General features: G+C 46.2%; 1 protein-coding gene across 4 annotated transcripts in view; it reads right to left on the minus strand.

Annotated features, from left to right (window-relative positions):
* LOC135896659 (uncharacterized) overlaps window positions 1-15,322 on the minus strand; it is a 37,458-nt gene that overhangs the window by 12,018 nt on the left and 10,118 nt on the right. For 2 of the 4 annotated variants that reach the window (XM_065425143.2, XM_065425142.1), the window contains exons 2-8: window positions 14,102-14,215; window positions 13,920-13,977; window positions 11,194-11,288; window positions 4,498-4,533; window positions 2,143-2,247; window positions 1,146-1,187; window positions 932-985 (exon numbers count right to left, since the gene is read on the minus strand). In XM_065425143.2, coding sequence (XP_065281215.1) covers window positions 932-985; window positions 1,146-1,187; window positions 2,143-2,247; window positions 4,498-4,533; window positions 11,194-11,288; window positions 13,920-13,977; window positions 14,102-14,149 — 438 coding nt within the window. In that variant the 5' untranslated portion in view covers window positions 14,150-14,215. Of the gene's footprint in view, window positions 1-931; window positions 986-1,145; window positions 1,188-2,142; window positions 2,248-4,497; window positions 4,534-11,193; window positions 11,289-13,919; window positions 13,978-14,101; window positions 14,233-15,322 lie in introns of all 4 variants that reach the window. The other 2 variants (XM_070536157.1, XM_065425144.1) reach the window with 2 other exon arrangements.

Raw genomic sequence — 15,322 nt, forward strand, 5'->3', positions numbered from 1 at the left:
TGTACTGTGCATTGCGTACAATTTAAAACGCCACGAGAGGTTCAAAGTTGATAACGAAGCCCAAGGCTTCGGCGTCGCTCAGAACTGGTTACAAGTTCCGGGACACTAAACCCCACGATTCCTAATCGTCTAACAGATACTATTGCGGCAGGACGCAGCTCGTCCTTTATTTGAAAACGACAACTGCGTCACCGAAAAGTAGTAGGTTTTTTTAGTCTGCACGATGCTGGCGGGCTTAAGGCAGATATTCATGCACGCATGCCTTGAAAAACGTGTACTATATAGCATTAAGGATGTTTCAGAGGGCATTGCGGCACGGGCCTCCTGAGTAGCAAGCGCCACAGATATGCGGTGCGCTTTGTATGCATTATGCAACAACAAGCAGCCGTGGTAGCCCAGAGGCTACGGCGTAGCGCACCTGGACTCGAGGTCTCAGGTTCGATCCCGGCCGAGGCGGCCGCAGTACGATGGAGAAGAACTGCAAGCACGCTCTCTTAACCCGCAGTGTGAGCTCGTTAAGAGAACCGCAAGCGATGTAAATTGACTCGAACAATATGGCGTTCCTCAGTGGCAGACGGTGGTTTTGGGCACGCAAACCGTAAGAAATTATTTTGTATTTTAGTAAACAGGGGAACTCGCAGCAGGCGAGGCGGTAAAAAAAACACGTGTCAAGCGCCACATGGGAACGCTACACAGGCAAAAGGGCTAAATTCATGGATGGATCGGAAAGAGGGGTTTTCCCGGATCCCCGTTAGTTACTTTTGTCACGCCTTTGTGCCTTAGTTTAAACTGCTGTTTATATATACATATATATATATATATATATATATATATATATATATATATATATATATATATATATATTGTGAAGTCCTGATAATAAAGGGGCCATTATTTTAGGTCAAAGCGGAAAATCATCGTTCCAGCCTACCTTTGCGAATGCAACACCTATGATCAAGGGTGCCCAGAAGATCACAATCTTCATCTGCAAGACCAACAAGAACACAATTAAATTGAAGGCCAAGGAAACTGATTCGAGCTAAAGCTTGCTGAAGATTTAACAAGGCTCAAATCTAAAAAATAGACATAAGCTAGAACGCCTGACTAGCAAATGAACATTTGTCGAGGTATTCCTTTACACTTACCTGCTCACGCATTGTGAGTTCTTCCACGTCTCTGTGTGTGTACTGGAAATAGGGAATAATTAAGCGAAGTCAATCCTAAAATATGTTGCTGTAAGATACTTGAGAAAGTACGTAATGACAAGCTTACTTTAAATGCCATTGTCAAGCGCCCACAGAGAAACATTTTTGCGGTAAATTTCAAACTGATCAAAAGAAATAACTACCTGCTCAAGCCCGAGCATCGAAACGTGTTCAGCGCGCTATTTTTCTGGCATGTGATTAGGGTGCAAGCGGCTATGCCATTTCCATCATTTGGAGAGCGCATGCCATGCGGTGTAGCAAGACTTTGCAGCCTATTCTTCATCTAGTTGCAGGAGGAGAGCTCAGTAAGAACTGGTCCTCAGGACGAGCTAGCATTTAATTACCAGAAATTCATTGCCCCTCATTTGCCAGTTCTAAGCGCGCCCTCATTGCCTCCTGGTCAATATTACTTTAACTCTTTTACACCATGCTGCTGGAAGAGGAGCATACTTTCGACATGCGCCAACGACTGCATGGTGCCGCCATTGGCTGATAGTTCATTCGTGGCAAAGGATGCAGCGCGAAAAGTAAACAAGCGGAACAGCAGACACCGCAAGCATTGACGCGCCTAGGTACGCGATGTCAAGGGCGAAAAATGATGGTGCGGGAGCCGCAACAAACCCAAGTGCCAAGGAGTACTGAACACTATACTAATTTACAATTTTAACACGCATTTTACATAGCAAGCTTTGAGATAGACGTCTGTCTGGTCTGTATCACCCAATCACAGCTTGCTGGCAAATTCTAAGAAGGGCAGTCAGAGTAAGATCAATATTACAACGTACGGGAAGGCCACACGACAGCTTTCTCAAATTTGCTATGCATACTTGACTGTGTAAATGTTTCAAACAATGCGACAGAGAAGCATTCCCAAGTGACCACGGGTTGTCAGCCTTGCAAAATGAGTGTGAGCCGGCTGACGCAATCGCTTTCTCACCCATTTAGGCGGGTAACGTAGGCCGACCAGGTTGCCGCAGCAGCAGCACATCAACGCCAGGGTGTTCCACACCACAAACGCGCCCAACAGGCGCGTCATTAGCACCTGCGTTCGAGATTTGCGCGATGTCAAAGGTCCAACATTCTCGTGGCAAACATAGCCTGTTAGAAGATATGCCACTTTGCGCAATTTCAAGCTCTTTTTGCTTTTGCGCTGAAATTTAAGCTGCCGAAATACCCACTGGAAGGACGAACTGCTCTTTAGGACATTCGATATTGCGAAATATGTCAAAGTGGGCATGGCTCTCCTTTGCTTCGAATGAGATTGTCCATGTCGCCCAATGTACCACGCTGTATGACTTTAAACAATGCGCAGTTCCATCAATCTTAGTAAATGCATGAATGATTCGCTCACTGTCTACTTTCAGAATGAAGCATTTCTTATACCACAGTATCCAACTATTTATCGCAACCTAAAAACTGGTTTGTTATACTCGATCAACACGAGCATTCCAAGAATAAGACTCTAGCTTGTAACGCAACAATTAAATTACTAATTTTTCTATAGACAAAATGGCTGCTGTGTTGTTTGACATGTGTATTTTTCTACTTAGTGTGCCGTTCTTTGATTAGTGCGGTCCTGTTCATATATATTTGCTCAATCATTATCATTAGAGTATGAATTTATGCTTTATTTGTATTCTTTTATTAAGCGGCGTAAACCTTCACGCGATCGGTATGTACAAATGGCATATGCTGAAATTCTGAAAACGCATATATGAATCCATAAATTGCAAATAAAGTTTCAATACACTTGCACTTAATTTGGCACTGCATTAACGGCGAGTACAATTTTTTATTCAATTTATCGAAAGAGATCTCCACAGATCACTGCTTCTGCCTCAAGAAATGACGAACCTTTGTAAGCTGTGTCTGCATCCTCTGTGTCCTGCAATGGCATCGGTCACTTAAACGTAGCGGTTTGAGGCTAAGGTCAATGGTAAGTAATATTATGTTTAAACTGTCGCTTCTTTTTTTAATGCCTGTTTCAGTAGCAGAGTATCATAATTAGAAGCATGTGACAACCGTTGTCTCAACTCTATTAGGGAGGGGGAGGTCGACAACCTTGGTGAAGCGTGCAGGCTCGAGTCCTCTCAAACTCCCAAGAAAACAAATCCGCTCAACCAAAATATTAAAAGCGTGTAGGAGGGTTAATTGCGTGTTCCTAGAAGTAGGTGTCAACCCGCATTTCATTGTTGTATTAATAAACAAACACAGATCACACACAAGACGCATGGTGCGCAAGCTAACGACTGTCTCATTCGAAGACAGAAGACACATGCCTAAGAAAAGTAATCAGACTGAGAACAAAAACAAATAAGGTGAAACGCGTGTGTTCATTCACAAATAGCGCTGCTTCCTGGTTTCGTGTAGATTAAGCAACGTTATATTATGGTCACTCAACGCTATAGAAGGATCGCTGACGCATAGACCAAGCGCAAAGGGCATCGCAATCCCGTGTGTTGGATTGTGTTTCCTCGTTAACTAGGGAGGGCCACTGAAATCTGTGATTGCGCGAAGCTCTGTATTATAATATTCACTAAAAAACAATATATTAAATATAAAAAGCACGAGATACACGTTGTTGTCTATTCTTAAATGTAACACGTGATCTCGATGACAAAGCTAATTTGCCTGCTTTAAAAATTCGGTATTTGTAGCAGGCGACTAGGATTTGACGCTTATAGAAGCAGAATCTCTGGTCTGGCTATACTCCCTTCAACTTCTGCTTCTTTTCGGTATGGAGAAAGATAGTAAATTTAATTCATCCATTCACTGCGCTGGTCGAGTGCCAAAAATGTGTTAGTCATGCACTGGAATGTAAATACAAAGTTGCACACACCTCCTTAAGTATGATGTTTAATGTGTACTCTGTTGCTGGCGACGGGGAACGCGTTCATCTATTCTCGTCTGCTCAGAAGAACCTTCCTAGCAGACCAGAAGGAGACGCAGAATGGTTAGCTTTAGAAAAAAGTGTAATTTGCGTTATATTTACTGAAGTCTTCCATTGGGTAAAATTCCAACAAATGCTATATTAAACGGATTATTCGTTTGTGTTGTGGAGTTAACAAACAATAAGCGTGTCATGGCGGTTTCTTTCTACGAACATGTAGCAATAAATGATAACTGTGACCATCTATTGTTAGGGTTAATTAAAATTCGACGTATATTATGAATATATCTTACCGGACAGACCATGATACTTGGCAAAAGCGTTCACAGTTACGCGTACAGAAAACACGTCCTGCGTGAAAGCGATAACTCTATACCTGCGAGAATTCGAAACGATACTCACGGGGTGTCGTGAATCAGGTGGCGCTGCAGTCGACTCCTGCAAATTGGACACCAATATCGCCATGTCATGTAGCTGTTTCCGCGGTGAATCTTCAATATGCCATATCTGAATTTTAAGAAAGGGGCTGGCAGATGTTTACAAACATTATATCGTAATTTTAGTCATAGAAACAAAGTCACTCAAATTTATGTAGCAATACGAATGCCAAAAACTAGAAGAGGTATTCGCATTCCGCACCAGTGACTCGTCAACATTTAGCCGTCACAGACGACTTGATTCACGGCTCAGAGCACATGGACCCAGGTTCGTAGGATTATGTGTTTATCAACGTATTCCAAGGCTGGCATTTGGCTAAAATGACTCTCTTTGGGAAACCATTGAACTGAGTCCCATAACACGCACCAAATTGAACACGCTCCAGCCACGTACAGCCCAAACAACAAACCAACCGGTCATTGGAACCTTGGCCATCTCCCCCCATGTAGGGTATTCGCAAGGCCACCTTCCTGGAACTCCACACACTCGTTCCGTAAAAATATGCTAAGGCTTCCCGAAGTCACCTTTTCTATACAGGAACCTGAAGGACTTCGAAAGATTAGGTTGCATTACGTGAATAAATTGGTTGGTGTTCGTATAAGTACGTTATACTGTTGCCTCAAAATACAATGACGACATGGCTGAAGGTCCAAGCTGGAAGTGCAACCTTTTGTATGTGTGCACTGTTCCTGCTTTTAATTTCATCCTCGTTTTATTACTGCTTCGATATTGCTACGGAATAGTATTACCGATGACGAAGAGGCGAGCAGTAAGAAGACGAGACGACGATTGGAGGCTAGCGTGGGCTGTTGCCTCTTGGCCAAGTGCGGCGTATTACGTTGTAAATATACTTGTATATAGCTTTTCATCTGCATCTTCTTATGTAACATATTTGGTGGAGGTGGACGTTCCCTGTACCTCGTCCCGGAGCTTCGCAGTGGTCGGTACGTCGAACCTAGCTTCATGGCTCCCGGCGATGACAACTCGACTGAGCCGTCTCCGACACCTGCTGCCACTTCGACGACCTACATCACTCTCCCTGCTCCTCATGATCCTGGCGTATTCTCGGGCAAAGATGGGGAAGACGTCGACGACTGGATCAGCCTGTACGAACACGTCAGCCGCAATAACCGGTGGGACCATACTATCATGCTCGGTGGCACACCTCGAGTTTGGTTTCGGACGCACGAAGAGGAGCTCACCAGTTGGGATTCGCTCAAGCAAAAGCTCCGAGACTTGTTCGGCAACCCCTACGGTCACAAACTTGCCGCGCAGAAGGCGCTTTCCCGCCGTGTGCAGACGTCAACACAGCCCTACGTCACGTACATTCAGGACGTCTTGGCTCTGTGCCGCAAAGTTGATGCACACATGACGGATTCAGACAAGGTATCCCACATCCTCAAAGGCATTGCCGATGACGCCTTCAACTTGCTCGCATTCAACAACGTCGCGAGGGTGGATGCTGTTATAAAAGAGTGCCGCCGCCTGGAACTCGCTAAAAGCTTACGTATCGATCAGCAGTTTGCCCGTTTGCCCAACACCCCAGCGACATCTTCCTGTGCCGACGCTCCTCGTCCCAACAACACTGGCGATATTACCAAGATCATCCGGCGTGAGATTGAGGCCGCCTATCCGGCTGCCTTCGACTCCAGCCCAACCAACGCACCTGCAGTCACGGTTTCCCCTGATCAAGGCAGTTGTCCGCCAGGAGTTCGAAAACATGGACCTTCACACCATCTGCTCGGCCCATCGCCCTGATACCCATCCGGCTTCTTCGATTCCGCCCCGTCCCGCATCTTCTTACCCACCACGTTTCCGCAACCCAGCTGAATGGCGCACTGCTGACGACAAGCCCATTTGTTTTCACTGCCGTCGCATCGGGCACACTTATCGGCACTGTCGAAGTCGCTGGACTTCCCCGACCCGGTCTGCTTATACTGCCTACTCTCGCTTCTCAGGTGGCCCTTCTCGTCCCTATGCCACACGCTCCGATAATGCCGCCACTGACTCTCCTGCGCCGAACCGCCCCTATTCTCGTTCACCTTCGCCCCAACGACGACAATCTCACTCTCCCCAGCCCCGGCGCTCCTTTTCGCGACTCCCTTCGGATGCCGCTCCCAGCCGGAAAACTAAATGATGCAGCGCCTCGAGGTGACGCTGCATTGCTCCCTACGCCGCCAAATCCTCCACTGACGTTGCCCACTCATCTGAGCATTCTTGACGTGCACGTCGACGGTGTTCCTGTATCTGCTCTTATAGACACTGGGGCGCATTTGTCGGTAATGAGCGCGGACTTTCGTACGCGCCTGAAAAAAATAATCACGCCCGCTACGACGCCTGTTGTCCGTGTCGCCGAAGGTGGAACAGCCCCCGTACTTGGTATGTGTGCCGCCCGCGTCTCCTTCGCCGATCGCTCAACAATCGTGCTATTCACAGTCATCGCCCTCTGTCCCCACGACATCATCCTCGGCTTAGACTTCCTCTCCGCACATTCTGCTCTCATCGATAGTTCCACCAGTACTCTCCGCCTTGACCTGCCTGTTCTGGATCCCTCTGAACCACACCCCAGTCGCCTCAGTTCCGTCGACTTCGTTCGCTTGCCACCTACGGCACTGACTTACGTTGACCTAGTGTCATCCCAACCAGTGCCCGACGGTCACTATATCGCGGCTCCTATACAAGACGTCCTCCTTACACACGGGATCACGGTACCTCATACCGTTTTATCTATTACGGCTAATTGCGTCTGCCTGCCAGTGGTCAATTTTGGCTTGACGACACAAGTGCTGCCACGCGGGATGTCTCTGGCCCAGCTTTGCTCATTCGAGCATCACTCAATAGCATCTATTGAGGTACACCGCAATTCTGCCGATCCTCCTCTACCATCTCAGCCGACAACTTGTACCATCGCCGACTTACAGAAAATGATTGCGCCCGACATGCCGTCCGAGCACGTTCGTGAGCTCTACCACGTTCTGTTTTCCTACAACAATATTTTTGACTTTAACGATCGTCCTTTGGCCCAAACTACAACTGTTAATCATCGCATTAATACCGGCGATGCCCCTCCTATTTATCGCCGCCCGTATCGAGTGTCACCGGCTGAGCGTCAAGTTATTCACGGAGAAGTTCGCAAAATGCTTGCCAAGAACATCATAGAACTTTCATGTAGTCCATGGGCGTCACCTGTTGTACTGGTAAAAAAGAAGGATGGCTCATGGCGCTTAAGAAGACGACGACGACGACGATTGGAGGCTAGCGTGGGCTGTTGCCTCTTAGCCAAGTGCGGCGTATTACGTTGTAAATATACTTGTATATAGCTTTTCATCTGCGTCTTCTTACGTAACAATATCAATAAAACGCACACATCGCGGCTGTGCAGCCTGTAATAAACTGTCCAGCGCTACAAATCGACTCCTATATACAATCTGTGCATTATGAGGGACTTCAAATGATGGTGCCGCTGAGAACTAAAAGCTGCCACAAGATATGTGACGCACTCTTGAGGGACAGCCAAAATAGATACGGCAGTCCTTGAAGGTCATTCCTGTAGCTTCAATGTGGAACTGGTGGGCCCTTCAAGCGCATTCCATCGGCACAATTTCAAATAATATTCATAATACAATTGTGAATGACAGAAACTAAATAAATTAATTTTGTTGGCTCACTTTGCAATAAGCTTCTTTCGTATAGCGCTAACCTAAGATTCATCCATCAACGTTTCAAGTAAGACATATTTTGTCTCTCTCTCGCTTCCAATACCTCACTATTTAGTTCCAAAGTGCTTACTTGATTTCTACAAACATAATCGGGGATCACAAGTGCGCGCAAATGTTAATAAATTATAATCATTGGTACGGCATCTTTGAAAAAAAGCGGATGACGGGCTTGAGGAAGACATGGTCAGTGGATTATGCCGGTACAGTATAATGAGCCTTAAAATTTTTTCACTCCTCTAAGATAAATATGGAAGTGACGTAAGATACCAAATATTTTTTTACCTTCTAGAAACACTTGCTAGGAAAAGGGAGATCCTGGCCAAATATGTACGCTGATAGACTAACGTACTATCACCTTGTTAAAAACGGATACATTTTGCACTTGCCAATAAAAACTGTGCTATGTAATACACATTCACCCTTACTTGTCACCTGGGTGGCATTGCATAGTGCAAATCTGCGTCCCAAATACTGGACAGAAAGGCGTGAGGGCAGCGTCACCTGCTAGATGTGATAGTAAATCCCTTTACCTCTGTTATTAAATATAACAAGCAGCTATGCCATAGTGTGCTACACTAACTACACTAACTGCGACATGGCGGTGGGAAAAAAAATCATGTATTTCCCGCCTCTTCAGAATCATCCAATTTCATTTTTTTACATAATGTAATAAACTTCGGTACTAAAATAATTTTTTCTGCATTCGGCGCAAAATACTGCTCGGAATTTAACCCTGTACACTGCTTTTGTCGATATTTTAAAACTAGGTGGCGAAAATTTAGGTAGCGCTTTCTCGAGAACACGATAGTTGGAGCGTTAATAAATTAGGCCACCTCGTAAGGCCCCTAAATCACTTTTCTAGCTAATCGTAGAACGGCCTTACTAATAAAGTACGTCGTCTCACGTACCTCCTGCCGCAAAATTGTTTCAAAAATGTTCGGCTAGATGTAGTCATCACACCGATGAGCCTGTTTCCTTTCGTCGCCACTAGCGCGCTGGCAGCTACACAGGAGAGGCGGCAAGGGGACAAGGCTCCGCCCAAAAGTTGAGCGTCACACCGGGGATTTGGCTTTCGGGCGAGAGGGCTCATCGCGCCACCCCGTGGTGGCCGTGGAGTCCGCGCGGCACGCCACTGCAATCTTGGAGGCCATGCACCTAGGCGGAACTGTTGTGTGTAGACTGGCAGCGCGAATATGAACTCCTTCTTTCGTTATTTTTTTTAGATCCCGGCATAAAGCAAATTTATTTTTCTTTTATTGGCTAGCAATCATATGGACACCCCAGGCGCATTTCTACCGAAGCCGGCGCCATGATGTTCCGCACGAAGTCCAAGGGCGGTAAATACCATTGCCGCACGCCATACGCTGTATGTGCGAATGAAAGCGTGCGAGAGGAGCCTACGATCTCGGCTTAATCTCGTCCGCACGAAAGGGAGGAGAGCGCGGAGGAAGCGCCCCGTCTTTCGTCTCGCGCAAGGCACCCAGCGTTGCGGGCACTGGGGGCTCCGGCTGCAAATGCGTATGTGGTGGCTGCGTGTGGTAGCGCGGCCTTGTATTGAAAGTGATCTGCGTTGAGGGCAGAGTCCGGCTGCGTCGACGGCTCGCAGCTTTGCGCGTGCTGTGCGTTCTCGGCGCTCGCTTTGCGTTGAAGCGAAAAGCACCAAGCGCTGCTACCACGTTTTCTCACGCCAGCGTTTTGGCAGAGCGTGTCCGCGGCCATCCAATGGGATGTGTTCACGTTTGCTGTAGGGGCTGACCCCATGCTTGCTAATCTAGATAGCAAGCGAATGTTTGCAAGTTGATACGGCCGATGAATTTGCTATCCTCAGATTGTATGGTTGTCTACAAATTTTCTATCGCAATCGATGCTTCGCCTTTGACGAAACTTCGACATTTCATTGATTTTCAAATTAGTAATAACAATATTTTCGCGATAACAAAAGTCAGCCAATAGCTGTTGGTGCCCTTCACTGCCTGCGACGACGACATTGCGAAGGCGACAGCAAACAATTTTTATAATTTTTAACATGATATTGTTGATTCTGTGCTGCATGCCATGAACTGATATTTGTCACACGCGTCCACAACAGGTTCTCCTGCAGATCGGCAACGCTTTCTTTATTGCGTTCGCAAAGCCCCTTGCCATAATTAAGCTGTAATCGCAAATTTGTGTCCACCTCCTCTTGCGATCAGACAGACTGCAAGGTGAGGCTTCACGGCACTCGCGCTAATTGAACACACTCTTTGGCACGAGTGGACGACCACGACTTCACAATATTTATGCAAACTTTTTTTTCAGTGGAAACGTATGCGATCGCAGCGTGCGAACCCTAAAATCCAGATTTCGAAAGTCGGGCGTATAGTAGACGTCGCCGGGTGACATGCCGCCCATTTTTGGTATTTTCTTTTTTTAGTAAGGTCGGCTGGATGTGTTTTGCTTGCCTGGTTTGAATTTCACAAGTATGGACAGGGCAGCGCGAAGAAACACGATGAAGAAAACACACGTAAGCAAGAGGGGCGCTGAGTCCTCTTTAGGTGTCTTCTTTGTACACGCTTCTTCACGCTGCCCTATCTATACTGAAAGAATAAACCATCTAGCCGAAACCAATGTTTTGTTCCTTTTGGCAAAGAACCAGATCACCGTCCTGTAATACTTGTGCGAACCGGCATAAGGAAAATGTTCCGCAAAGTTCTGACGTAGAAAGGTATGGGTACCATGAGATACCCAAATGCGCAACTCATATGAGTGTAAATAATGCTGAGCACCTGTTTTATTATTATACTCTTCATGTAACTCAAACGCTTTATCGAAGGGAACTTCGAACTATACTGATGCACCTAATGCACCCTTCAGCATGTTACAATGCTCAGAATATTGTAATTTTTGTAGAGAACAATGCTTTAAACTGGATGTGGATAATTAAGGTGAAAGTAATTCACACCTCCCTCCAAAGAAGTAGGATCATAACCACGTCGGTGCAAACGTTGGTGACAGACTCGGCTCCAAGCCAGATATCCAATACGAGGCCACCTTGTCCTGCACAGAGAGAAAGCTCCCTCACAGTATTAGCCGCGTCTGACAATGAGATGGTAAATACATAACGCGCGGTCACGCTCGTTCAAGACAAGAAGCGCAATTAAAATTGTACTTCAAACTACACTTCCTCAGTGCCCGGATCAAGCAACCGAAATGCAGTCCAATAGACCTGTCAGGCCACAACTCGTACAGCGGCCCTCAATTTTTGAAGCGAAAAAGTAAACCGACGATTACGATACTCTCTAAAGGGAAATTTGAGCGCAGCTCTATAAATGTTTTCATTTCGCGATATATTAGCTGGCACAGACAATTTGCCTTGTGCGGTGCATTGCAAATGGAGTAAAGTGTGGCGCGATTGCCTCGCTAACCTGGAGATCGCGAGAGCCAGCGCGTGGGTGACGCGTGGGCTCGATTCACAGCAGCCGCCGCCGACAGACCTCCCAGACGACGCGCGCTACTCTGGCGCCATCTCGTAGCCATCGTCAGGCTATGCTTTTCTCCTCACGCTTTCGCCATACTCCCCTACTCTTTCCTCCTCGCGTCTTTCATCCACCACTGCGCTCCGCGTTCGCTTTCATTCTTCGCTGTGTTCGTTCGCTTGGTGACGCCACCGCCGACGCTCGCCGCAGAGACGGGGACCTAAAAGGCATGCTTTAAAAAAAATTTTAAAAGGAAACAGAGCATCGCATTCAAGTGAGCCGAATGCACCTAGCGGCAGATGTGAGGCTACCAGTGAATAGGTAGGGAGGTTAATTCACCCATTAACACCCGTTGGCCCCACAGGCCAAGCAGTAACTCAGCTCCTTATCATGTTTTTCTTTGTTGGAGTAATGGTAAAAATAGCACAATTGTGAGGCACATTTATTATGGCGTGTGTACTCTGATAGAGCACTAAATGTTTCTTTTTTTCTGTCTGCCCCCTCTGTAGGGTTCTTAATATGAGGCGACCTGCCGTGTTTTTTATTGACTTTGGCTTTGCGCTGCTAAGGACGCCGTCGCGGGATCAAATGCCTGCTGCGGCAGTCGCAATTCGATGGGGGCGAAATGCAAGAAGGCGCGCGTTTCAGACAGTATGTTTCTTCCCGCTTAAATATGTAGTACTCAGCACGCTGTCGCACCAACTGACGAGAGACATTGATCAACACTATGCAAGTATTTATGTCCCTTAGTAAATGTCTTATAAGTAAATGAATATTTATGTGAAATTGGTCCAAGTGATAAGTCGCGGGTCGTAACATGCGTATGGCAAATAAAGGACCAAGGAAGCACTGTGAAAATTTCGAAACTTATTCAGATGTCCACACAACTGACACAACTAGCAGGATGTCGCCATTCGACTAAACAGAGGGCACATCGTTTGTGTTCGCTTCTTGAAACTGGGCACGGGGCGTCGAACAGCTCTGCTTTTACGCCAAACCAACGGTGGGTGACTACTTCCGACGAATCTACCAGTAAATCACCAGTCCAGGGAAACTAATAGCTCCCGCACAGTAACAAGCACAGTGAGTTCAATAGTTGAGTTTTCTACTTTGTCATATGCACCGCAAAGAGCACTGTATACCAAGCTGTACTGGGCGGAAACACCTGGTGTAGTTTCTGCTTTGAGCAATTTCTTTGTGTAATCAACAGCCACTAGCAGCTACATACTTCCGTCGGATATGTTCCTCTCAAAGGCCAACGTAGTTTGCGCTGACCAGATGAATCGGCTCACGGGCTAGTCGGTACGTCTTCTGCAATTGTACAAAGCTTGTGCAGCTGAATAAAAAAATCGGAGTTAGGAAAGGAACACGGAAAGGACATCAACTTGCCGTTTACGTGTTCTTTTCCTGCCTCAGGTTTTTGTTATTGCGCTGCAGAAACTTTGTACAATTCAAGAAGGTGCTGGTCACTTAGAATGGGGTGTTGGCGAAAAATTGTTACTTAGAAGGCTCTATATTGTTGGTAGAAGTCATTTCATGCCACCTGTGGCTCACAAAAGAAGCCACGCTCTCTGCCTTTATTTTCAAATCAGCCACGTCTGCCATATTTGTAAGTGAGGTATAACTACCGTGTCTTCGCGCGTTGCAGTCGCTAATTGCTCAGACGAGGCGTCACGTCAAGCAGCACGTTCCTAATATATGCAGCCCTTGTGCCATCAAACTCGTTGAACGCCAGCCGAAGTTTTCTCTTTGGAGCTTCTCGCGTTGCCCGCACCACAAACCCCGGGTACTATGAACCAGCCGCGAGCCGGCTCAATGCCGCGACAGCGTGCGCTTGCAAAACTGAAGGCCGAGCGAGTTGCGGCTTGGGTATTCACGTGCCGCTTAACGCTCACGTCGTGCTTACAGATTTGTGGACGCAAGTACCGCGATAGAACGTGCTACCTCAAGCGGCAGCCCGGGCGCGGGAGCCATAGGAGCTGGCCACCGGCGGAAGCCCAACACACCATCCTCGCGTGCGTCGCTGCATCAGTCTCAAAAATTATTAACGGGTTTCGACGCGTCTGAAAGACACACATGGATAACGTGCACAAAAACGTGTATTCGAGTGCTCTCGGCTAACTTCCACCACCTCGGCTTCTTTAGTGCTCAGCCGGACCGGGTTGCGCAATACAGGTTTAGCAAGTTCGCTATAAATATGAAAGTAGCTTACCTGACGCGGTTCGGTGAAAGCCGTATGAAAAGCGGGCCACGCCGAAAATATTCGGGACCTGCACAGAGCGTAAAAAGAAAGATCGGCAGTAAAAATTACCACCTTCATTAAACACCTGTCAAAACCGCTGTATGTTTAACGTAGAAAAGTGTACGGCTACAACGAAATAGAGCCAGACTCACGAGGTGCATTCCGATCAAGAAGATGGCTTCCTTCCTCGTTGCGATCATGGCTTCCTCTTGTCATATTCTTCATTGTTGATGATGATTACGTTCCTTACATATGCTGCGTATCCACTACGGGAGAAAGAAGACTGAATTGAGCAGTGGGAGAAAACAAGGCATAGAAAGTAAATGTCAGGTTGACTCAATAAAACAAACTGAACAATACAGTATGACAATTTTAAAAGTTACAGATAAAGAAAGTATCAAGAAATTAGACATGAGTAGTCAGGACACATCCAAAAAGAAAAAGCCGAAAGAAAATCAATTTTTTTTATGCATTAAGAAAACACACAAGGAAAGCTTACAGTCAATCTAGCTTCCGCTAAAGAGGATAAAGGAGAAAGCCAGCGAGCTGATGAGAACGTTCATCAAATTACATTGACATTCTCATTCGCGTGCGTTGTTACTTCCTATTATTTCTTTTCACCGTACTTATTCCGTCTAAGGTTTTCTTCAAGGATCCCCAGAAATTTGATGGAATCCAGAATATCCACCTTTTTATTAAATGAGAAGAATAACGGCACTTGTTCCTGTTTAAAATTTACCTCATTGGATTTTGGGTAGGCTTGTTACCGTAGAATTGCTTGTTGTTCTCTTAAAGTATCGCTTGGTGGGCGACACTTGGTCATATACGATACAAAGCACACTGATTTCAAATTTTTACGTATGTTTTCATATCTCTCGAGAGCCGAATTTTTCCAGACGTTAGTACTGAACTCATCCGGTCTTCCTTTTTCCATTTCTTCATTTGTCTTTTTGAATCGAATCCTGAGTTCTCGCTTTGAAGTATTGACACTGACCATGTCTTGAGACTGGGATGACATTGCCAATTTGAGGAAAAACCATGCCGCTTCTTGAGCTTACACTTCCACTACATTGAGCAGCTTTAGATTAATCTGCCGCAACGCTTCAATGGAAGTAATTTAAGCCTCTTGCCTTTCTTCAATAACATTTTGTATCTCCTTGTTAGGATTCGGCATTCTCTAATTGGCCTTGTTCACGTAGTTTGCAACGCACGCAGCACAGGCGTGTGCATCGAGGACGACTTGGATGCTTCAGTCTTGGGTTAGAACTCAAGACTGAAGCAATCAACGGATTGAAGTAGTTCACTTTAGTCTATGTGGTATCTCTTTTCAGCATACTCGTAGGCCTTAAAATCCCAAAATGTACGATCTCCAT

This window comes from Dermacentor albipictus, chromosome 3, assembly GCF_038994185.2.
Source record: "Dermacentor albipictus isolate Rhodes 1998 colony chromosome 3, USDA_Dalb.pri_finalv2, whole genome shotgun sequence".
NCBI classification, from domain to species: Eukaryota; Metazoa; Arthropoda; class Arachnida; order Ixodida; family Ixodidae; genus Dermacentor; species Dermacentor albipictus.